Raw genomic sequence first — 25,540 nt, forward strand, 5'->3', positions numbered from 1 at the left:
ACGTGGGTATTGTCTACACTTCCGGTTGAGAAAAATTGACGGATGGCGGGATATTTCCAAAACGCCTAGTCCTAGCAATGAAGGACACATGGTTAATTCCATGTGTGTAGGAAGACAACATCCAGACAATATGGCATGTAAGAAAGAAAACGTAAACGTTACATTGAGGACCAGACCAACACTGTATTCTTGCATCGTGCAGCGTCAGCCACAGGTAGTTATAACTTGTTGACCCAAAATTGCTCTCAGTCCTTTAATTAAATTAATTAATGACATTTAATGACAGATTTCTTCTACAGGATAACATATCCTCTACACCAGACTCAAATTCTGTACATACGTTATTGATTGTAATATCACCTCATGTTTTCATTTTTCTAATGTGCATGTCTATCCACTTCATTTGAAAACAAATTAAAGGTCTTAGCACACACAACACTCTCTGGTTAGTTGTTCCACATCGCTGCAGTGTTACAGTGTTACATTGTTGAGGGTATACTTTAAGGTGATAATAGTAGACTTTGCTCCGACTATACCTCAAGCTATTACAATAGATGACATCACAGTCATATTTTAATGCTAAATGATGACTTATAATAATGTAGATTTTAAATACCTACATTAGTATATTAAAAAAGACTAATACGGGATATGCATTACTGTATAGTCTCCAGACATATGTCGAATACATACAGTAAAACCCTGTTATATCGCCACCTTCTGTTTTCCTAGATTTTGGCGATATATCGAGTTTGGCGGTATATCGGATTTGTCGTTGAAATCTTAATTAGGTCTAAATATAAGTAATCCCCCGGTGCCGTACTGAAACAGACTTTCTAGTCAGTCTGTGTACTGTACGGCCACTTCGTATTTTGTAATATGAATAGTTCCAAAATTAAAGTAATTTCGATAGTAGTCTTTCAATAAATATGTCAGATTTATGTTTGTAAAATACGAAAACCGAACTCGTTTGTGCTACCACGTATCGTGCCGTAATTACCTGCTAGCTGGGATTTACTCGGTTACATGATATTTTTATCACGGGAAATCCCGCCCGGAAACAAAGAATAGAAGTTCTGAACAAGCGCAGTGTGGTCGTGACCTCACTTCCGCGCACATGTCTACAAATATCAAAACAGGTACTCCCGTAATAAACGGCACTCAGACGACGATTTGATCTTACTAATAAACGGCGGACTCTTCTGCGCGTACGTAATATTTCTATCGCTCTTCAAATTGCAAATTGCATTTTATTGTCCAATATAAACGAACGGCGATATCGAGAAACAGACTTGTGGGTTCATTTGTGTCAATAAATAACTAACGATAATAGTACGTAAAACACATGTACAGAAGTGAGTTTTATTGAACAAGTGCAGTGCGGTCGTGACCTCACTTCCGCGCACATGTCTACAAATATCAAAACAGGTACTCCCGTAATAAACGGCACTCAGACGACGATTTGATCTTACTAATAAACGGCGGACTCTTCTGCGCGTACGTAATATTTCTATCGCTCTTCAAATTGCAAATTGCATTTTATTGTCCAATATAAACGAACGGCGATATCGAGAAACAGACTTGTGGGTTCATTTGTGTCAATAAATAACTAACGATAATAGTACGTAAAACACATGTACAGAAGTGAGTTTTATTCATTACAACTTGCGACACCTACCTGTAAAACAATAACAAAGGTGTACCCATATAGTGTTAATTGGTTTCACTGTGTACACACGGTCGTACACGCGGCCATAGTGTGTGTAGCTGATTACCTGTCAGTCGGCAGTTGAGCACCTTACGAAAACATGTGTCACTATCAACATAATTTGGCGATATTAACGAGGTCATTATAGTGTTATTTTAATCATTTGTTCCGCAAATGTGATGGCGGATGGCGGTAGGCGGGTTTGGCGGTAAAACGGGTGTATTTGTATGGAGGGAAATCCGTTCTGAATAAATTCATGGCGATAAGCGAGTTTGGCGGTAAAACGGGTGGCAATATAACGGGGTTTTATATATGTGTGTTAAACAAATATCAAATGAAATACATTTTTTTTCATTGTCTTGGTATGTCTGTGAACCAGTCATCAGGTTTGTCTCCCTTTGTGTATACCAAACAGAATAAATTAGACATAATGCATATTAAATATTCTTTTCATCTTGTTTCAGTGGCAAAGAATACACGGTACATTCAAATGTTATGTATTATGTTGGATTGAAAATGAGTTCAAATCTTCATTCATTAGATCCACAATAAGAATGGTGAATTATTTTTTCCAGATGTTTTTATTTTTTAAACAAATTTCAATATGTCCATTAATTTTTCAATATCTGCATGCGTGATATTGGTATAAGTATATAAATGTACAGTCAAACATGCCTTAGCAGTCACCTCAGTATAAAGACCACCTGCTTAATATGACCTCTTTCTCATACCTAGTTCTAAATTGTCAAATTCAACACATAGTCTTGTGTATAAAGATTGACCACTCAATAGCTCTATAAAGATATTTTTCTTGATCCCTTTGATGGTCGTAAGAGAGACAAGTTTAACTGTAATTTGAATTCATTAAGATTCAATTTCAAATAATTTTTATTTATTGTCAAATACAAAGTGATGAGACATCATGCATAGCCTATATATGAGTCTTCTCCCTTTGATTTAGTCTATAGCTGAATTGGACTAGAATTCACGTTGTAGGTATAAATTAATGTAGATATATCAGGCTTTAATAATTTTAAAAATCAAATTGTGCCAGGTCCTTTCTCAAATTTCTCCAATAAATTAGCTCATAAGAATAAATATTTTAAAAGGAAAATTTCTTCTCTGAAAGATTAGCATTTTACTCTAGCAATGCTATTGAAAAAGTATGCCATTTGAAAATTAATTTTGAAAATTATCAATCCTATACTAGAAGAGGTTTGTTTAAAAGTTACAAGTTGAATTTAACGGTGTTTTTTGTTGAAGACAAACAGTGTGAATTAATGTGTACAGTCAAACCTGCTCTAAAGACTGCCTATAACGACCGCCTGTCTATAACGACCGATTTTTAGACTCCCCATGCATTTTTACTTTATAATGACACTGTGCATAACGATCACCTATCTAATGTGGCTAACGACCGGTCATTTTAGCCCCTTTAAGGTTGTCTAGAGACCGGTCGCTGAGATCGACTTTTCGAATACTGAGTACAGTGTGTGTGTAGTAGCGTCCCTTTGACCTACTTCCAGTAATTAACTCCCTTGGTAAGCAAATGGCAGCCATTACTGAAGCCCAAGCTATGAATTGTTTATACAGGACTGTATGGTTTATAACCTAGCGGTCATAACATGAAAAGACTGAAATTATGTTTGGTTGCGAACGCCATGTGCACGAAAAGATCACTCGTAAAGCGTGATTTTGAAGCCACAACTCGGATGATACGGTAGGCAAAATAAAACATGATGATTTATTTTATGTGTTCCGTTATTCATTGTCGATATTTAACATTGTTTTATTACTAAGATCTGACCCGAAGGGTCAGGATGACCTATTGTCATCATGCACCGTCCGTCGTCGTGCGCCGTGCGTAAACTTTTTATTCAAACGACTTCTTCTCAATAACCCGAAGGCCCAGGGTACTGATATTTGGCCTGTAGGATGCTGGGATGAAGGGCTACCAAGTTTGTTCAAATGAATGACCTTGACCTTCATTCAAGGTCACAGGGGTCAAAAAGGCTAAAATCTTTAAACAACTTCTTCTCAAAAACCAGAAGGCCCAGGGTACTGATATTTGGCCTGTAGGATGCTGGGATGAAGGGCTACCAAGTTTGTTCAAATAAATGACCTTGACCTTCATTCAAGGTCACAGGGGTCAAATAGGCTTAAAATCCTTTAAACAACTTTTTGTGAATAACTAAGAGGCCTAGAGACCTGATATTAGGCCTGTGGCATGCTGGGATGAAGGGCTACCAAGTTTGTTCAAATAAATGACCTTGACCTTCATTCAAGGTCACAGGGGTCAAATAGGCTAAAATCATTTAAACAAATTCTTGTGAATAACTAAGAGGCCTAGAGACCTGATATTAGGCTGTGGCATGCTAGGATAAAGGAGAGACCTGATATTAGGCTGTGGCATGCTAGGATAAAGGGCTACCAAGTTTGTTCAAATGAATGACCTTGATCTTCATTCAAGGTCACAGGGGTCAAATAGGCTAAAATCTTTAAATGACTTCTTCTTAAGAACCAGAAGGCCCAGGGTACTGATATTGGGCATGTAGCATGCTGGGATGAAGGGATACCAAGTTTGTTCAAATAAATGACCTTGACCTTCATTTAAGGTCACAGGGGTCAAATAGGCTAAAATCTTTAAATGACTTCTTTTCAAGAACAAGAAGGCCAAGGCTACTGATATTGGGCATGTAGCATGCTTGGATGAAGGGCTACCAAGTTTGTTCAAATGAATTACCTTGACCTTCAATCAAGGTCACAGAGGTCAAATAGGCTAAAATCTTTAAACGACTATGTTGTATTGTACTAATAGTCAGATGACCGTTAAGGCCCATGGGCCTCTTGTTACTAAGAAATGGCCTGTACTTAACCTATTTCAAATTAGTCCAAGAAATTTACGTTCGATTTCTTTACAATTTGAGTCAGTCGGATAATCGCCCGATGTAACTCAATGTGTTTATCGATAAAATACGGCCACATTACTCAGTAGAAATGCTACTGAAAGTTAATATGTGTACCTGCATTGTGATTTTAATAGTTTTGAAGTTATATATACTGTGAGAAAACTCCTCCAAATTGATCTTTCATGTTCCGAGATTAATCCGTCAAAACTGGTTACACGGCAATATTACATACGACTTGCCAGCGAGAATGTGTTGTAAAAATATTACACGTATACATTGTCTGAAAATAATCTTGCACAAATAAGTCAAGGCCATGTGAAGTCAGTAATTAGGGAATGATTATGTTCAAAGCTGAAAAAATATACTAGTGATATGTCAAAACGAGTTGATTTTGTTATGATCGAATTTTCGATTGCATTTGAAAGCCCCAGCCAAACATAAAAAAAATAAAACAAACACAAATATCATTTCTTAAATAATGCATGGCAATCAATATATAAATATCCAATAGCAGGTCTGTTTTGCATTAATATAATTCAGTTTTATTTACTGGCTCGCTGGCACGAAAGCCCCAACCTGTCTATAAAGGCAACCTGTCTATAGTGGCCGTTTTTCTGTTGTGCGCCGTGCGTAAACTTTTCATTCAAACGACTTCTTCTCAATAATCATAAGGCCCAGGGTACTGATATTTGGCCTGTAGCATGCTGGGACAAAGGGCTACCAAGTTGGTTAAAATAAATGACCTTGACCTTCATTCAAGGTCACAGGGGTCAAATAGGATAAAAATCCTTTAAACAACTTCTTGTGAATAACTAAGAGGCCTAGAGACTTGATATTAGGCCTGTGACATGCTAGGATGAAGGGCTATCAATTTTGTTCAAATGAATGACCTTGATCTTCATTCAAGGTCACAGGGGTCAAATAGGATAAAAATTCTTTAAACAACTTCTTGTGAATAACTAAGAGGCCTAGAGACCTGATATTGGGCCCGTAACATGCTTGGATGAAGGACTATCAAGTTTGTTCAAATGAATGACCTTGACCTTCATTCAAGGTCACAGGTGTCAAAAAGGCCAAAATCTTTAAACGACTTCTTCTCAAGAACCAAAAGGCCCAGGATACTCATATTGGACTTGCAGCATGCTTGGATGCTACCAAATTTGATAAAATGAATGACCTTGACCTTCATTCAAGGTCACAGGGGTCAAATTGGCTAAAATATTTAAATTGACTTCTTTAGAATAAGTAGGAGGTCTAGAGACCTGATATTGGGCCTTTGACATGCTGGGATGAAGGGCTCTCAAGTTTGTTCAAATGAATGACCTTGATCTTCATTGAAAGTCACAGGGGTCAAATAGGCTAAAATCTTTAAACGACTTCTTCTCAAGAACACAAAGGCCCAGGATATTCATATTGGACCTGCAGCACGCTTAGATGAAGGTTTAATAAATTTGTTAAAATAGATGACCTTGACCTTCATTCAAGGTCACAGGGTCAAATAGGCTAAAAATCCTTTAAACAACTTCTTGTGAATAACTAAGAGGCCTGTGCATGCTAGGATGAAAGGCTATCAATTTTGTTCAAATGAATGACCTTGATCTTCATTCAAGGTCACAGGGGTCAAAAAGGCTGAAATCTTTAAACAACTTCTTCTCAAGAACCAAAAGGCCCAGGATACTCATATAGGGCATGTAGCATGTTGGGATGAAGGGCTATCAAATTTGATAAAATGAATGACCTTGACCTTCATTCAAGGTCACAGGGGTCAAATTGGCTAAAATCTTGTGACATGCTAGGATGAAGGGCTATCAATTTTGTTCAAATGAATGACCTTGATCATCATTCAAGGTCACAGGGGTCAAAAAGGCTGAAATCTTTAAACAACTTCTTCTCAAGAACCAAAAGGCCCAGGATACTCATATTGGGCATGTAGCATGTTGGGATGAAGGGCTACCAAGTTTGTTCAAATAAATGACCTTGACCTTCATTCAAGGTCACAGAGGTCAAATAGGCTTAAATCTTTAAATGACTTCTTCTCAAGAACCAAAAGGCCCAGGATACTCATATTGGGCTTGCAGCATTCTTGAATAAAGGGCTACCAAATTTGATAAAATGAATGACCTTGACCTTCATTCAAGGTCACAGGGGTCAAATTGGCTAAAATCTTTAAAACGACTTCTTGAGAATAACTAGGAGGCCTAGAGACCTGATATTGGGCCTGTGACATGCTGGGATGAAGGGCTACAAAGTTTGTTCAAATGAATGACCTTGATCTTCATTAAAGGTCACAGAGGTCAAATATGCTGAAATCTTTAAACAACTATATTGTGTTGTGCTAATAGTCAGATGACCGTTAAGGCCCATGGGCCTCTTGTTTTTATATCGCAATGTTGTTGGTAATGATTACCATTAATATGTCTCACATTCCAGTCATAGCGACAAATGCAAAGTCTTATTTTGATGTGATTTTGTTTACATAGCAATCGTCAGAAGGTAGGACTGATTGTACTCGGCCCACATAATTTTAGTATTTCAAAATCCTTCTGCATGTAAACAGCTAAACATCATGCAGTTGTTTCATGCCTTATCAGTCAACAGTCAACCTCATGCATCAGGAAACAGCTCCTGGTTTATTTCTAACTCAGAGTGAAAAGAGATTTTACTGTTGACTGATAAGGCATGAAATTAGTGCTCAATTAAGTAAAAAATGAACTTGAAAATTCGCTAGGTTTGTATCATACAACGCCAAGTGAAGTCATTTTTGCCAAGAAATTATATTTTCTGTAGAGCTTCTACTTGCCATATGTTTCCATAACAACCAAGTAAACCTCCTCGTCCTGAGGTTTCATTTAATCACTATAATGCAATATCAAACTTGTCTCAGCTTCTGTTGGTAATGATGTTTGTTGAAAGAATATTTTGTTCCAACAAGCCGGTTTTTATGACGTCAACCATCAAGCATGTGCAAAAATTCCTTGCTGGTCAACAGTCAAACTATTAATGGGTCAACAGTTTTTAGGTCATCTGACCCGAAGACCTATTGTCATCATGCACCGTCCATCGTCATGTGCCTTGCGCCGTCCACCTGTGTGCCTGAACTTTTCATTCAAATGACTTCTACTCAATAACTGAAAGGCCCAGGATAATGATATTTGGCCTGTAGCATGCTGGGATGAAGGGCTACCAAGTTTATTCAAATGAATGACCTTGACCTTCATTCAAAGTCGTAGAGGTCAAATTGGCTAAAATCTTTAAACGACTTCTTTTCAAGAATTAGAAGGCCCAGGGTACTTATATTTGGCATGCAGAATGCTTGATTGAAGTGCTACCAGGTTTGTTCAAATGAATGACCTTGACCTTCATATAAGGTCACAAGGGTCTAATAAGCTTAAATCTTTAAACAACTTCTCAAAAACAAAAAGGCCCAGGATACTCTTATTGGGCTTGCAGCATGGTGTGATGAAGAGCTACCATGTTTGTTCAAATGAAGGACTTTGACCCTCATTCAAGGTCACAGGGATCAAATAGGCTAAAATCCTTTAAACAGCTTCTTGTAAAATAACTAAGATGCCTAGAGACCTGATATTAGGCCCTTGACATGCTTGGATGAAGAGCTATCAAGTTTGTTTAAATGAACGGCCTTGATCCTCATTCAAGGTCATGGGAGTCAAAAAGGCTAAAATCTTTAAACGACTTCTTCTCAAGAACCCGAAGCATAGGGTACTGATATCCGGCATGTAGCATACTGGGATAAAGGGCTACCAAGTTTGTTAAAATGAGTGACCTTGACCTTCATTCAAGGTCACAGGGGTCAAATAGGCTAAAATCTTTAAACGACTTCTTCTCAAGAACCAAAAGGCCCAGGATACTCATATTGAGTCTGCAGCATGCTGGGATGAAGGTCACAGGGGTCAAATTGGCTAAAATCTTTAAATAACTTTCTTGTGAATAATTAAATTAAGAGACCTAGCAGGGATCAATCTAGCTCTGATTTTTTACTGTTTATGGGTAAATTTCCCCTCAAGGAATGAATTCCCCTCTGGCCTTAAATTCCCCTGAAGATTTAAAAATTCCCCATTTGAAGCTAAAAAATGACTGTTTTTGTAACACAATTTCCCCTGTCACTCATTTTTCATTAATTTTTTAAGACTTTTGTTTGCAAATTTTGCAAATTTCTTCATATTTATCATAAAGCTACTGTCTATTTATGATAAACTCAAATTTTTCATTATTAGCTCACCTGCCCGAAGGGTAAGTGAGCTGTTTATGCTATGGTGCAGCGTCCGGCCGTCCCGCCGCTCCATCCCGTCAGTCCGATATTCAACTTTTCCATTTAAACAACTTCTTCTCCAAAACTTGGAGACCTAGAGTCCTGAAATTTGACTTATAGCATGCTGGGATGAAGAGCTACCAAGTTTGTTCAAATGAATGACCTTGACCTTCATTCAAGGTCACAGGGGTCAAATAGGTGAAAATCTTTAACAAACTTCTTCTAAATAACCAAGAGGCCTAGAAACCTGAAATTGGACCTGTGACATGCTGGGATGAAGGGCTACCAAGTTTGTTCAAATTAATGACCTTGACCTTCATTCAAGGTAACAGGGGTCAAATAGGCTGAAATATTTCGTTAAGACTTCTGTTTCATAACCAAGAGGCCTAGAGACCCGATACTTGGCATGTTATATGCTGGGATGAAGGACTACCAAGCTTGTCCAAATGAATGACCTTGACCTTCATTCAACGTCACAGGGGTCAAATAGGTTAAAATCTTTAAACGACTTCCTTTTTAATAACCAAGAGGCCTAGGAACCTGATATTAGGCATGTGACATACTGGGATAGAGGGCTACCAAATTGTTCAAATGAATGACCTTGACCTTTATTCAAGGTCACAGGGGTCAGGAAGGCTAACATCTTTAAACAACTTCTTAATAACCAAGAGGGCTAGAGACCTTATATTGGGCATGTGACATGTTGGGATGAAGCGCTACAAAGTTTGTTCAAATGAATGACCTTGACTTTCATTCAAGGTCACAGGGGTCAAATAGACTAAAAACTTTAAAAGACTTCTTCTTAAAAACCAAAAGGCATAGGGACCTGATATTGGGCCTGTGGCATGCTGGGATTAAGGGCTACCAAGTTTGTTCAAAAGAATGACCTTGACCTTCATTCAAGGTCACAGGGGTCAAATAGGCTAAAATATTTAAACGACTTCTTCTCAAGAACCAGAAGGCCCAGGGTACTGATATTTGGCCGGTAGGATGCTGGGATGAAGGGCTACCAATTTTGTTCAAATAAATGACCTTGACCTTCATTCAAGGTCACAGGGGTCAAATAGGCTAAAATCATTTAAACAAATTCTTGTGAATAACTAAGAGGCCTAGAGACCTGATATTAGGCTGTGGCATGCTAGGATAAAGGGCTACCAAGTTTGTTCAAATGAATGACCTTGATCTTCATTCAAGGTCACAGGGGTCAAATAGGCTAAAATATTTTAATGACTTCTTCTTAAGAACCAGAAGGCCCAGGGTACTGATATTGGGCATGTAGCATGCTGGGATGAAGGGATACCAAGTTTGTTCAAATAAATGACCTTGACCTTCATTTAAGGTCACAGGGGTCAAATAGGCTAAAATCTTTAAATGACTTCTTTTCAAGAACTAGAAGGCCAAGGCTACTGATATTGGGCATGTAGCATGCTTGGATGAAGGGCTACCAAGTTTGTTCAAATGAATTACCTTGACCTTCAATCAAGGTCACAGAGGTCAAATAGGCTAAAATCTTTAATTGACTATGTTGTATTGTACTAATAGTCAGATGACCGTTAAGGCCCATGGGCCTCTTGTTGAGCTTCAAATCTTGCTTTATTAAATCTAAATAAAAATTAGTTGTTTTACAGTACTTTTTTGTCAGAATGAATATAATTTTTAACCAAAATAAGAAGATTCAAATTCCCCTATATTTTGCCAAATTTTTCCCCCTATTTTGAAAAAGGGTAGTTTCCCCAAAAACCTAGATTGATCCCTGTCTAGAGACCCGATATTTGGCCTGTGACATACTGGAATGAAGGGCTACCAAGTTTGTTCAAATGAATAAACTTGATCTTCAATCAAGGTCACAGGGGTCAAATAGGCTAAAATCTTTAAACAACTGTATTGTACTAATAGTCAGATGACCGTTAAGGCCCATGGGCCTCTTGTTGAGTATAACTATATATTTGTAACTATTTTCAAGCACTTTCTTATGAAAACAGTTGAAAATACTTTATTTACATTTATTAGCCCACCATCATCAGATGGTGGGCTATTCAAATCGCTTTTCGTCCATGGTCCGTCGTCCGTCGTCCGTCCTTATGTCCGTTAACATTTCTTGTTACTGCTATTTCTCAGAAAGTACTGAAGCGATCTCTCAAATTTCATATGTTGGTTCCCCTAGGACCCTAGTTGTGCATATTGCATTTTGGGACCAATCAGTCAACAAAATGGCCGCCAGGCAGCCATCTTGGAGTTTGATAGTTAAAGTTTGTTACCGCTATTTCTCAGAAAGTACTGAAGGGATTCATCTCAAATTCCACATGTATGTTCCCCTAGGGCCCTAGTTGTGCATATTGCATTTTGGGACCAATCGGTCAACAAGATGGCCGACATGCGGCCATCTTGGATTTTGACAATTTAAGTTTGTTACTGATATTTCTCAGAAAGTACTGAAGGGATCTGTGTCAAATTTCATGTGCAGGTTCCCCTAGAGCCCTATTATTGCATATTGGATTTTGGGACGATCGGTCGACAAGATGGCCAACAGGCCCCCATCATTGATTTTGACAATTGAAGTTTTTTACCGCTATTTCTCAGAAAGTGTTGAAGCGATCTGTCTTAAATTTCATATGTAGGTTCCCCTATGGCCCTAGTTGTGCTTATTGAATTTTGGGACCGATCGGTCAACAAGATGGCCACAAGGCAGCCATCTTGGATTTTGATAGTTAAAGATTGTTACCGCTATTTCTCAGAAAGTATTGAAGTGATCTGTCTCAAATTTTATATGTTAAGGTTCCCCTAGGGCCCTAGTTGTGCATATTGCATTTTGGGTCCGATCAGTCAACAAGATGGCGGACAGGTAGCCATCTTGGATTTAGATAATTGAAATTTGTTACCGCTATAATTTCTCAGAAAGCACTGAAGGGATCTGTCTCAAATTTCATGTGCAGGTTCCCCTAGGAGTCTAGTTGTGCAAATTGCATTTTGGGACCAATCGGTTAACAAGATAGCCGACAGGCCACCATCTTGGATTTTGATAATTTTGTTACCGCTATAATTTCTCAGAAAGTACTGAAGGGATCTGTCTCAAATTTCATGTGCAGGTTCCCCTAGGAGTCTAGTTGTGCATATTGCATTTTTGGACCAATCGGTTAACAAGATAGCCGACAAGCCAGCATCTTGGATTTTTATAATTGATGTTTGTTACCGCTATTTCTCAGAAAGTATGTTCCCCTAGGACCTTAGTTTTGCTTGTTGCATTTTCGGACCGATCGGTCAAATTGATGGCGGACAGGTAGCCATCTTGGATTTTGACAATTGAAGTTTGTTACTGTTATATATCTAAGAAAGTACTCAAAGGATCTTTCTCAAATTTCATATGTAGTAATATGTAGTAAAAGTTTGAAAAGCAGAGAAAAGATCCCTCTGTCCTTTCTCAGACGTAGATCATTCTTTGGTGGGCGCCAAGATCTGGGATCTCTTGTATGAAAAGTCGGGTCACAATTATTATTACACCAATAATTTGTTTTTATTGGTTTTCACATTCTTTTAAAAGCCATGGTAATCCATGAACATATCAGATTTATTATTGGAGGAAAACTGGAGTGCCCAGAGAAAAACTACCGACTAGCAGTCAGTATCTGGCAACTGCCCCAGATGGGATTCAAACTGGCAACCCAGAGGTGGAGGGCATGTGTTAATATGCTGGGACATCTTATCCCACTCACTGTAGCCTTTACCTGAATAAAATAATCAAGCATTGGTTGGTACCAAATTCCAATGGAGAATTCTTTGATATTTCTGATTATACAAAATCACATGAGCCTTAACCATATGTATACAAAGTTATACTATTTCAAATGTTCACTGATGACAAAATAAGACAAGGTCGCTAAAGATCAAGTATTTCATGTTCATATCGTATCATATCAGTGCATGAAGATAACAAGTGAAATTAGTTCTGATCAAGAATTTTACAATTTAGGGCATTATTCTTTAATTATGTAAAGATATTCATTGAAATATGCACATCTGAGGATAAAGAAAATGTTACAATTATCTTTCTGTTTATATGTCAAAGTGTTACTGTGGAAAATTGAAATTTGTTTGTTTACTTGTAAACATATATTATTGTGGCCATTGACACAATAATTTTATGGATCAGCTATAAGTATCATCGGCTGGTTAGGTATTTAAAGGTTTATCATATCTTAAGTTTACTAGTACATGACTTTCATCTCACGTCCATTTGTATACAAACCATCAGCCAGAAATCAATTTAGTGGAAATCCTTCTCTGTACAGTTATTTAAAATTTTCGTTGATAAAAGTTTTGTTATTTGGTTCTCATAACCTGAAGGCTTGCCCCGTCATACAAAAGCATAGTCATCTTAACACTGGATTTGGCAACTCTTCTTACTACTGCAAAAGTTGACTTTGAATAATTATTAGCATTTTAATCATATTCTAACATAAATAGTTATGCTTTATATACAAGTTTAGTATAAAAAAGATGTACTATTTTACAAGAGGTATGAGTGATTAATGTAATTTACTGTAGGTAAGCTGTACATCTAAATTTAGATTGTTCCCAGGTAGATCAGTATATCCTGTAGGTAAAAGGCACCAGGTATGAGGAGATGCACTCTTTATCTGCCAGAGGGTTCTTACTTATCATTCTATATATTTAAAGGTAAGACCTGTTCCAACCTCTAGTGTAAAGTGGACTGACCCAAATCGTGTCAATACCGTCTTCAATAGACTGTTCAACAAACTGAAGAAAGTATTTTGAATTTCCAAACAGGTGAGCCCGATGAAAGGATTCTATACTACCGATATGAAAGGAACATGAACTGTCAAAAAAGTGTGTTGTGTCACTAAGGAAACGGGAGAAAATGGCTACCGCGGACACGGATAGTGTCCATGACTACATGACACGATTACGGATGAAAATGGTCCAGCAGGTGAGAGAAGTTATTGTTTTTCATTCATTAATAAAAAGGATTCCTTTCCTCTTTCTATTTCAGTGCTATCAGAACCCCCTATAGACTATATTAGTCAACACGTAAGGTCATTGTGCTTATCTAAAAAACTTAAGTAATGTTGAATACAAGAACTTTTAAAATAATTTAAAGTCTTAAGTAGAAACTTAATAATTAAATTAGATTTTTTAGGAGAAATTTGTTGGTAAGATTTCCCATACTTTTTAAGTTGAGAGGGAGACCAGTTATTTATGAACAGGAATTTGAGACAACAATGGCTGATGGGGACTTTTAAATGTAATAAATGAAATATGGCACTATGACAATATCCTGTCATCTTTTGTGTGGGGGTTTTGTGTGAATGTAGAATGAACATTTTCTGAAATGGTTATACAAACATACACTATGCCATATAGTAGGTGATGGATTGAGATGACTATTTTTAGCTTGGGTATGTAAACGCAATTCAACTTCAATTTTTTTGTTTGATATTAGCTATGTAATTGTTTTAATTGAAGTCATCATTAAGTACAGATATTATTTTATTTTAAACAATCTTAAATTTCTATAGTCAATGTACCTTACCAAGATTAGAATAGAATGTTCTTTACCCAATGTGATCTACACCATTGACCAAAAGGCAGCCGAGGTTGAGGGGTTGAAATGTCTCAACATATCACCACAAGCTCTCCGCCTCTGGGTTCCAAGTTTGAATCCCTTGTGGGGCCGTTGCCAGGTACTGACTGCTGGTAGGTGTTTTTTCTCCGGTACTTTGGATTTCCTACACCAAAAAAACCTGGCACTTTCTTAAATAACTGACTTTTAATAGGACGTTAAACTATCAAACTTAACCCAACTGAAATTATCAATAGTCTTTTAGGGTACTTTTTAAAAACTAATAATCACTTGTTACTTTAAAGTAATAATGACAAATCTATGTAAAAGTTGGCTTTAAATACATTAGTTCAGGTGATATTGATATATTTTATTCTCGCACCTCGGACAGGGAAATCTCACATGATACCCAGTGCTAGATTTTTCTATCTCGTCCGATCTGTCTGGTACCTTTACGCGAATTTTGGCGGAATTTTACGCCATTCATGTAACAGTCCGCGCATGTGACGTCAAACTCTTGAACCGGTGACGTCACAAGCGTCAGATAGTCAATCTTATTAGAAATATGTGCATTCAGTCATTTACCATGCAGTGTTTGGTTGTTGTTTTTAATTATGAAACAGTATGTACCGATTGATCATCGTTTGTCTTTGATATAATCGAACTATAGTTTTATGCAGAATGATTGCCAAATCGAAGCGCAGATGTAATGGTTAATCGGCTTTGAACCAGGAGGCCCATGACGGGATAGTTTTACATTCGGAACGCGTATATAGATGGGTTTTGTTATATCTTAGAGGCGCGAGAAAAAAAATCTATTACCTTTAAGTGATCGAGATCGGGTTATCTCAGTCTCGGGCTAAGATTTTGTAACATCCCAACCTCGGCTTACGCCTCGGTTGGGATTATGTTACAAAATCTTAGCCCTCGACTGAGATAACCCGATCTCGTTCACTTACAGGTAACAGATTTTATTAGTCTCAAAAATCAAATTAGAAATGACAGGAGCTCATAGGGGGTCAAATATGGTATATAACAAAAATAACCATTATCGTATCTTGCGCTTCTCCTTAAATCCAAAATTAAAAGATCACTAATTAATATCATGACAGAATTTAAAAGTCAAATATTCGTTAAGTTGATTTAAAAAAAGCATATCAAAAATAGACATATGAAATCATCCCTTAATTTGGATTTTAATTAAAAAGTCAAAGTCCATTTAAAATGTTGTGATCTAATGCATTGTGATCTAATGTTGTTGTGAAATTGTTCTCTTTATTTATTTGCCCTGAAAACCTTATCAACCAGAATGTTTAAATGTCTCCCATTTGACAGCATTACTGCTATGTTAAATATGTCGACACCAAAGTAATCCTTGTCAAGATAAAGTTTCTTATTAGAAATTTCCAAATATATTTCAATAGTGTTATTGCTGTGACTTTCGTCAATTCAGGGATTCAGGGTGCTTGAAGTTCTCAAGTTTTCAGAGTGTTTTGATGGTTTTAGCTTGCCAATTTTGTATAAACTTTGTTCCGGGGTCAGCATACAGGCTCCACTGTTATCCACAATTGTTGCTTAAACCTGTGCACTGTTAATGAAAAAACACATGAATGATAGACACCATATTAAGATGTACTACATGACATTTTGTTTACCACTCTGACCATGTCACTCTACTATTTTTTGGGGAATGGCTAACAATTTATTAGTCCTTTGAATCATTTTGTTCAAACTTGGTCAATTAGTGTTACATATTGATGTCTATAAACTGTTACTATAGAATTATTATTGGTCAAAAGTTTAATATACATAGTAAAATCAAACTGTTACTATAGAATTATTATTGGTCAAAAGTTTAATATACATAGTAAAATCAAACTGATGTTTGCATAGACAGTATACATTTTTAGTGAGCTTATGTCAAACGCGTCCGCAAACATTTCCTTTAAATCGCTACTAGTCATAGAGTTCTGCATGGATTGTAAACCAAATTTGGCCACAAACATCCTTGTGGGAGGGGAACAGAACTTGTATAAATACTTGGCTCTGACCCCCCGGGGCAGGAGGGGCGGGGCCCAATAGGGGAAATAGAGGTAAATCCTTTAAAATCGCTACTTGTCCCCAGAGTTTTGCATGGATTGTAACCAAAGTTAGCCACAAACATCCTTGGGGGAAGGGGAAAGAAGTTGGCTACTAGTCATAGACGTTCTGCCCATGCATTATTGTAACCAAATTTGGCCACAAACAACCTTTTTTGGAAGGGGGAACAGAGAAACTTGTATAAATTATTTATGGCTCTGGCCCCCCAGGGCAGGAAAGGACAGTGGGGCCCAATAGGGGAAATAGAGATAATCCTATAAATGCACCACTTGTCCTAGAGTTTTGCTTTAGGGATTAGTGACCAAATTTGGGCCATAAACATCCTTGGGGGAAAGGGAACAGTATACATTTTTCAAGGATGCCATTTGGTTGCAATGGTTTGCTCAAATGAAACATCCCCGTGAACATAGATACATGTACAAGTATCAATGATTGTTGAGCATGTTTTTACTAATGTGAGGGATGGCAAATACAATGCTTGTTTGATTTTGTGTTATGTTCTATTAACATCCAGGGCCATTTAAGGACATACCATGTTTAGGAGGCTGAGTAAAGGTGGAGTACCCAGAGGAAAACCACACTGAAATAGGAGGCTGAGTAAAGGTGGAGTACCCAGAGGAAAACCACACTGAAATTGCCCCATATGCCTTGAGATTCACACTCAAAATCACATTTTGCCTCAAAGATTTCATTTGCACCTTCAGTAAGCCACTTTATAACATGATTGTGCAATCAGTCCAGCACAAGACCTGTTTCAAATGTCTCTAGGTTCTTGTGGGATTGAGTTAAAACTTGCCTGAAATGATTCTGATGAGACAATATTTACAGAGCTGTTGTTATTTTTTGGGTTGGTCCAAAATCCATATGACTGTCACAGTCACTGTTTAAAATAAATTAACCACTTTTTCCACTGATACAATTGAACTAAAAAATGTTAACAAAATAAAGGAAGGCATGCCCTAGAAGTTTTACCTGGATAAGTCCATATAATCCAAGATGGAAGCTGAAGTAACCATCTTAAAAGCATATATTATACTTTTCCCTTTCTTGGCTGCAAGGTTGTCAGTTGAATTTCTTGATTTTAAAAGCTTACAATTTCCTTATTGTATATAATAAGTACTAAATGTACATTCAATTTCACATCAAGTACAAAACACTATATTTACATATGCCCCTATAACGTCAATGGAAGAGGAGTTGCGTTCAAAGTAGCGTAATTGCTATTACCTATGAATACAAACCCAGTGCAGAAAAATCAAATATGGCATCTTGCTCCACTTCGGAGTGCATCACTTCTGTAACAATGACATACCGGTAGTTGGTCTGCCTCGGTTATCTCCAATTTTTTTTGAAATGGACATTATTGATGTATGATCAAACGAAAAAAGAAAATTATTTAAGAATAATTGAAAAAAGTCATTGTTATATTTCAAATCAAACAGCAACTATAACGTTCAACAATTGGAACTATATTTTCGGTCATGGTCCTGACTACCGTCATTACCAGCTTAGCGACCAACACCGTTTTAAATTTGACGATGAACAGGTAAAAGTAGACTGATTTATGTAAATATATAGATTAAACAGTGTAACTCGCTACATTGAATATGTCTGTATCCAATTGCGTTCATACCACCTTTAACGCAGTCAAAACACTGTTCAATCTCTATGTACATGTATATTCATCTGAATCCATGCTGTTTTATGAAATATTTCAGTACTGTGCCTTTGTTTGACCCATCATGTTATTACTACCCTTTATCACAGTATTTGATATATTTATCCTGATCGTATAATCGTATAGACCATATATAGGCCTGGCTTTTTACCCCTACCAATACAACTGGACGGTGGCATTGTGTTACCAACACTAGGATTTATTGAAATGAAGTGAGCTTATTATTCAGTACTAGAGATTTCACAAGTGAGAATATTTACCTAATATGTATATTGCAAGCCCCCCTTTGAGAATATCTGTGTATGGTTTATAATTAAAATGATTGTACTATATACGAACAAAAGGACATCGAAGTATGAACATTTTGTGAGAAGAATCAACCAAGTTATGAGGTTGTGACCTACATTTTATAAAAAGGGCTCTATTATCATGAAATGTGTAGTTGATGTTTTCTTTATTCAATTAAACTCTTTTATCATATTCTCCAATATGACAATGTGATTTAAATGAAGTATCAAATTACATATAGTTTTTAAGGCAGGCATGTGTTGGAATGGAGTGAGGTTTCCTCATAAATCATTAGGATAGATCATCTGTCACTTGTATAAGCTTATTTAATTGGGATGTTCCATCGTTTGTTTTCTCTCTAATTGTATTGCTGCCGTGAAAGGAAGTGTAATACATGTATACTAGTATAGATTCTCATTGAATTGAGGTTGTTCATATATTTGAGGGTTCTATTCAGTATTTAGGGGACACAATTTAAATAACTGGTTCACTTCTCATTCCTACACTAATAGTTTGGTTGAGCTTCATGGAGACAAGGAAGGATTGAACCCAACATGTGTAGTTCCCTCTGACTACCGGTATGTATGTTATTCTGCTTGATTAAATAATTGCCTTGTGGTCAGGTAGCAGTGATTTTTCTCCTTTTATAACTTGGGTCGGTAATTGAACTTATTCCCAATGCCAAACCCCCCTATATGTTTCCCAATTACAATAAAACTAATTCCAATTTGAATTGCAGAGAAGGAAAAAGCTGTCCTGATAAAAGATTATTTTGTTGATGCAATACAGACCCGTATGTAAAAAGAGCATGTAACATCAAATGAAACACTTTTACAATTACCCATAACACCATGCTCAGTAATGGGTAACTTTTTTCCCAAAACCACTCTTTTCGCAATTGAAGATTCTCAATTCGTGTAAAAAACTTTTTTCCAAAAAAATACCCTGAAAAATCACTGGGTAGGGTCATTTTGGGAAAAAATTTGGGGACAACCTCATTGATCAGTTTCGACAAAGCAATATGATAGTAATGTGTCTACAGTCACAACAGTGCTGGTTCTAGAACAGGGAGACAACATTGCACTTCAAATATCAGGGCTTTTTCCTGGCTGAATGGGAAAAGGGCCTTTTTACTTCATTTGTTGTACTGTGAACCTGCCAGCAGTATTCTACGTATTCACCTTGTACTGTGAACCTGCCAGCAGTATTCTACGTATTCACGTTGTACTGTGAACCTGCCAGCAGTATTCTACGTATTCACGTTGTACTGTGAATGTGAACCTGCCAGCAGTATTCTACATATTCATGTTGTACTGTGAACCTGCCAGCAGTATTCTACGTATTCACGTTGTACTGTGAACCTGCCAGCAGTATTCTACGTATTCACGTTGTACTGTGAACCTGCCAGCAGTATTCTACGTATTCACGTTGTACTGTGAACCTGCCAGCAGTATTCTACGTATTCACGTTGTACTGTGAACCTGCCAGCAGTATTCTACGTATTCACGTTGTACTGTGAACCTGCCAGCAGTATTCTACGTATTCACGTTGTACTGTGAACCTGGAATTAATAGAGGTAATATTAATGACTAATATTTGAAAATAGTGTAGAGGTTGTTGTATTTTAGTACTGCTATCCAGCGTGTCTTTTGAGTCCATGTCATTTGTTGAAAGGTCCGGGAGGAATGTTGGCAACCAGGAAGCTTAAATGCTTAAACAGTGGCTTTCCTGTGTTTCTTGTAGACTAAGGGTGTTTTTATGTTTGGCACTAAACAAGTACTTGTATATTGTTGCAGACGTATGTAGCATTTGTGTTATTACAAAATTAGCACAAGTTGTTCCCTTACATTAAATTTCCATGTGTATCAGAAAGTTACATCTTTGACAACTTCCGAGACCTTGATAAATTATTTACCGTAGGTAAGGATAGTCTACAAAGCCCATTAGGACAGTCCTATTACACTTGGACTCTGAGTATGTCATTACATTAAATCCGTCCTCTTGGACTGAAGGAATATATTCAAAGCAATGTATATTCTATATCTAGGGCACTGTTTCACAGAGTTTTATAACTTACAGATTTTTGGATTAACAAATTACGCATGTTTTTGGAAGTCAGATTAAGTCAGATTAACAAATTACGCAGCATTGGATAGCACTCATATTGCATTGGTAGCATCCTTATGAGTTGGGGATTAAAATTTGTACAAATGGTTGGGCTGACCTCCCAGGGACCTGAGGGGCAGGGCCAAATTTAAGTGTTAATTTGGCTTTTTCCATATAAATCACTTCTCTGAAACTAAGCATTTAATGGATAATATTCATATTACATTGGTAGCATCCTGATAGGATGGGGATTCCAAATTTTACAAATGATTTTGCTGAGAGTTATTGTGATAATTATTTATAAGTAACCAGGTGAGCAATACAGGCCCACTAGACCTCTTTGTTTTAAGGAATTTTACCTACATGTATGACATTGTTGTTCTGCGTACGAAATACATGGTATTACCAGATAAAGACTTTATATATTATTAATGCCCTGCCCTATAAAATGATATAACGCCTCAAACCCCAAAGTACATTACATTTAATACTATATTTAGCACTTTATTATAAAATGGTGTTACATATCTATTGAATAACACAGTAATTATATAAAAAAGATAAGGATCTAGTGGAATTGAAATTTTGTGTCATTCATTTTCTCAGTAGAAAATGCAAAGATTTAGATTTTATCTTAATGTAATCTTCAATGAGACTATATATGATTCAAAATGATATATTAATAGTGAAATAATAGCAGACATTTCTGAAATCGCAATATATTGGAGACATTTCTGAGATCAATATACTGCCGGCCCATCTGAAATCTCAATACACTGCAGACATTTCTTAAATCTTAATTAATTATTATACTGTAGACATTCTGGAATCTAAATATACTGCAAACCCATCCATGACCATGGATGCAATTGTGATTACATATATTGTATAATGAATTTTAGTTGAGCTAATAGTTTCATTATTAAAATTAAAGTGGAAAGTTTGTAAGCAGGTCAGATATAGAGAATACACGGTTTGTATCTTACAATACAAGGTTTATTTTGGTGCGAGACTTAGGAAAGCCGAGATGACGAGGCTTTGCCGAGTCATCTCGGCTTTCCGTGTCGAGCACCAAAATAAAACTTGTATTGTAAGATACTAACCGTGTATTCTGTTTATCCTGCAACCATTATGGCTTTCAAAACGAAAGCAAATTGACAGTTCCTTACTTTGTTTCGCTCGAAGCGAGACGCTTCTATGATGCGGAGGTAAAGATTCATTCACTTAACCGAATGAGAGTGTACTCCTTTTTACTGCCGTGGGAAATAAATAAGCGCATTCACAAACAGTAACCGTAATTCTATTCAGGGTGATATATCACTGAAAGGAAATGAAAATACTCAAATAACAATCAATACCCATTAAAGAATTACTTAACAATACATACCTTTGTCATGAGCTAAGAAAAAGACGACACCGCCATACGAGATTTTCGATATCGTAAAAATGACGTCATTTCGATGAATGTGACGTCACGTTTTAGTGGGACTGAATGACGTTTCATTCACCGGAAGGTTCAAGTTCTGGGTCAAGTTAGAAAAAGTTCCGTCAGATATGGAACAAATTCACGTGATCATATTGACGGATAAAGCATATCGTATTGACGGATAAAGCACAAGTTTATCCGGCAGTAGTTATCGGTCAGTATGTGAGACAGTTGCAGGATAAAAATGTATCACACACTCTTATGTCTGTATGATATATGAGACAGCTTTTTAGGTCATCTGACCTGAAGGGTCAGGATGACCTATGGCCATCATGCTTCGTTCGGCGTCGTGTGCCGTCCATAAACTTTTCACGTTTCAATCTCCTTCTCAAGTTTGACCAGTGGGATTGAGCTGAAACTTACCTGAAATGATCCTGAGATGGTCCTGACCATGAGTTGTTATTTTTCGGGACGATCTGAAATCCAAGATGGCTGCCACAGCCGCCATCTTGAAAACACATTTTGTACTTCTTCTCAAGTTCTACTGGTGTGATTTGGCTGAAACTTTCATGAAATGATCCTGACATGGTCCCAACAAAGTGTTGTTATTTTTCGGGTTGATCCGAAATTCAAGATGGCCGCCACAGCCGCCATCTTGAAAACACATTTTGAACTTCTTCTCAAGTTCTACCAATGCGATTTGCCTGAAACTTGCATGAAATGATACAGACATGGTCCCGACAAAGTGTTGTTATTTTTCGGGTAGATCTGAAATCCAAGATGGCCACCACAGCTGCCATCTTGAAAACACATTTTGAACTTCTTCTCAAGTTCTATCGGTGCGATTTGGCTGAAACTTGCATGAAATGATCCTGACATGGTCCTGACAAAGTGTTGTATTTCGGGTTGATCTGAAATCCAAGATGGCCGCCACAGCCGCCATCTTGAAAACAGGTTTTGAACTTCTTCTCAAGTTCTAGCGGTGCGATTTGGCTGAAACTTGCATGAAATGATCCTGACATGGTCCCAACAAAGTGTTGTCGAAGATGGCTACCATGACAATATATCTAATTAATTTTCTATACGATTATTGCCAAGGTAGTCAGATGACGGTTAAGGCCCTTTGGCCTCTTGTTAATAGTGTCACATTAAAATGCCACTGCATTATGTGTCATTGTGAACTTAATAATCACTTGAACACTTGTTGTATAAGTACCTAATAATCACTTGAACACTTGTTGTATAACTGTGTGACTTTCAGATCTAGTGGGAGGTTGATTATAGAATCAAGTGTGAAGGTAGGTCGTGAGGAATTGATACTTAAGGTGTAATTAAAGTATCACATACATAAGAAGTGAAGGACGAATGTGTCATTTAATATACAGGTAGATATTGATACACTTCATTCATTCAATCAGTGGCTTATATGTAGGGGACTTGTATATAGGACAGCTATTTAAAAGTACTCAAAGTTTTAAAAACAATAATAAAACAAAAAATCAACATTGCATTAGTGTTGGTTTATGCCTGGAGGTAAAAACTTTCAGAACAAGCATTATAATTATAACTGCATGTATTCAGATTTAATAATCATTTATTTTAAGGATCTTTTATGAATTGGTAATAAATTATGAGTTGCATTTAGCTTCCTCGATTTTATTTCAACATTTTTCCTTCTGAAAATGAGGTAAAAAGCAAAAAAAAAAATAACATAAAAGTATTAATGTAGCAGCCAATAAAATGAAAAATGTAAGCATTTGTTTGGTTTGTTTTATGTCCTATTAACAGCCTAGGTCATGTAAGTATGTGCCAGGTTTGATGATGGAGGGAAACGGTAGTACCGGGAGAAAAAGAAAAACAACCAGCTGTCAGTACAGGTCCTAATTTTTGAAGTCATGGCCCAGAGGTGGACATCTTAACCATTTGGCCATTGCAATCCCGAAATAAACATGATCCGGTGCCAGAACGATATACATGAGTATGTAACCCTGGTCAGCACTAGCCGTGATATACCACTTGGTTAGGGAAAACTTCTCTTTAACTTTGTTGGTTGAGCATCAGACTATTAATCCGGGGGTTCCGGGTTCAATCCTATTGAGGCATTGATTATGTTTATATAAAATTATGCACTGTTATATTTGGTGCCCATGGAGGGACTCTACGAATGATACTCAATAGTATGTTTAAAGAACTCATTCCTGGAGGGGGGTTATGTAACCCTGGTCAACACTAGCTACGATATATCGCTTGGCTAGGGGGTCTTCACTATCTCTTTTGCACAGTTGGTTGAGCACTAGATAAGTGATCCGGAGATCCTTTGTTCGATCCCTGGCCGAGGCGGTGATTATGTTTATAAAATTATGTATTCTATTTTCTTTCATACCTACGGGTGACGTCACGTCGTCAACAAAATCTCAATTTCCTCGGAAAAATTTAAACATTTTTCTCACAAATATTACTGTTTTTTATTATGAAAGATGCAAACAATGGAATTTGTGTTGAAAATATCACGTAATTTTTCATGTATGGAAAATTGACTTCCAGTCGTGGATTTCTTCGAATTTATTTCAAAATGGCAGAATATTATAGTTGTAAAATTGCAATAAAACGTCGAGGTATGAAAGAAAAATACTCTTTCATAAGTGGATATGAAGGATAGGGATATTCTACCCTAGGGATCACAAAATGTTGCAAAACCCTCGTCAAGGCTCGTGTTTTACTACATTTTTTGACCCTCGAGTAGAATATCCCTATACTTCATATCCACATATGAAAGAGTCTTATAATATTTGGCACTCATGTTTTGACTCAGGAATAAAACTCAATAATACATGTGAAGTAATCTTTCTGACCTTGGAAACTCGAGGACGAATTCATTCTTGGAGGGGGAGTATGTAACCCTAGTGACTACTAGCTGCCATGTATCGCTCGGCTGGTGAGAACTTCTCTTTAGCTGGATCGGTTGAGTGTCAGACTAGTAATCCAGGGGTCTTGGGTTTGATCCCTAGCGGAGGCAGTGATAATGTTGTATATAAAATCATGCAACCTGTTATATCAGTTAGGAATTTAAACTTCTGACCAGTTAACAATCAGCTCCCAATACTGTTCAGTGATTTGTTTGTTTATTATATAGGTTTGTCAAGTCCTATTTTAGCACCTGATAGGTAAGAAACTTACCTGTTAACGATATAGTTACACACCTGTTTGTATTTCTTTTCTTGTTCACTATCATTTGTTACAGTCAAGTGACCAGGTAAATACCTTATTGTACCTACATAAAAACTCATTTCCTGCCACTTGTCCCACAGCTAAGGACATCCAAGACTTTGTAAAGCTGACATGTAGACATTTTACACAAACGACAAGAAAAGGATAAACAGATTTGTTTACTTTCAATCAGGATAATGTATTGTGATGGATGTGTGTACAAATTCATATTATTCAAAATTTACTTCATGTAAATGTTTTGTTTTTTTA

The 25,540-nt window shown here is 36.9% G+C and overlaps 1 protein-coding gene across 3 annotated transcripts in view; it reads left to right on the forward strand.

The window, feature by feature from the left end:
• Positions 1-13: 13 nt before the first annotated feature.
• LOC138320814 (uncharacterized) overlaps positions 14-25,540 on the forward strand; it is a 107,540-nt gene continuing 82,013 nt past the window's right edge. The window contains exons 1-2 of one of the 3 annotated variants that reach the window (XM_069264051.1): positions 14-214; positions 13,673-13,832. In XM_069264051.1, coding sequence (XP_069120152.1) covers positions 13,764-13,832 — 69 coding nt within the window. In that variant the 5' untranslated portion in view covers positions 14-214; positions 13,673-13,763. Of the gene's footprint in view, positions 215-13,584; positions 13,833-25,540 lie in introns of those variants that run through there. The other 2 variants (XM_069264052.1, XM_069264054.1) reach the window with 2 other exon arrangements.

The sequence above is a fragment of the Argopecten irradians genome, chromosome 4 (genome assembly GCF_041381155.1).
Source record: "Argopecten irradians isolate NY chromosome 4, Ai_NY, whole genome shotgun sequence".
In the NCBI taxonomy this organism is placed as follows: Eukaryota; Metazoa; Mollusca; class Bivalvia; order Pectinida; family Pectinidae; genus Argopecten; species Argopecten irradians.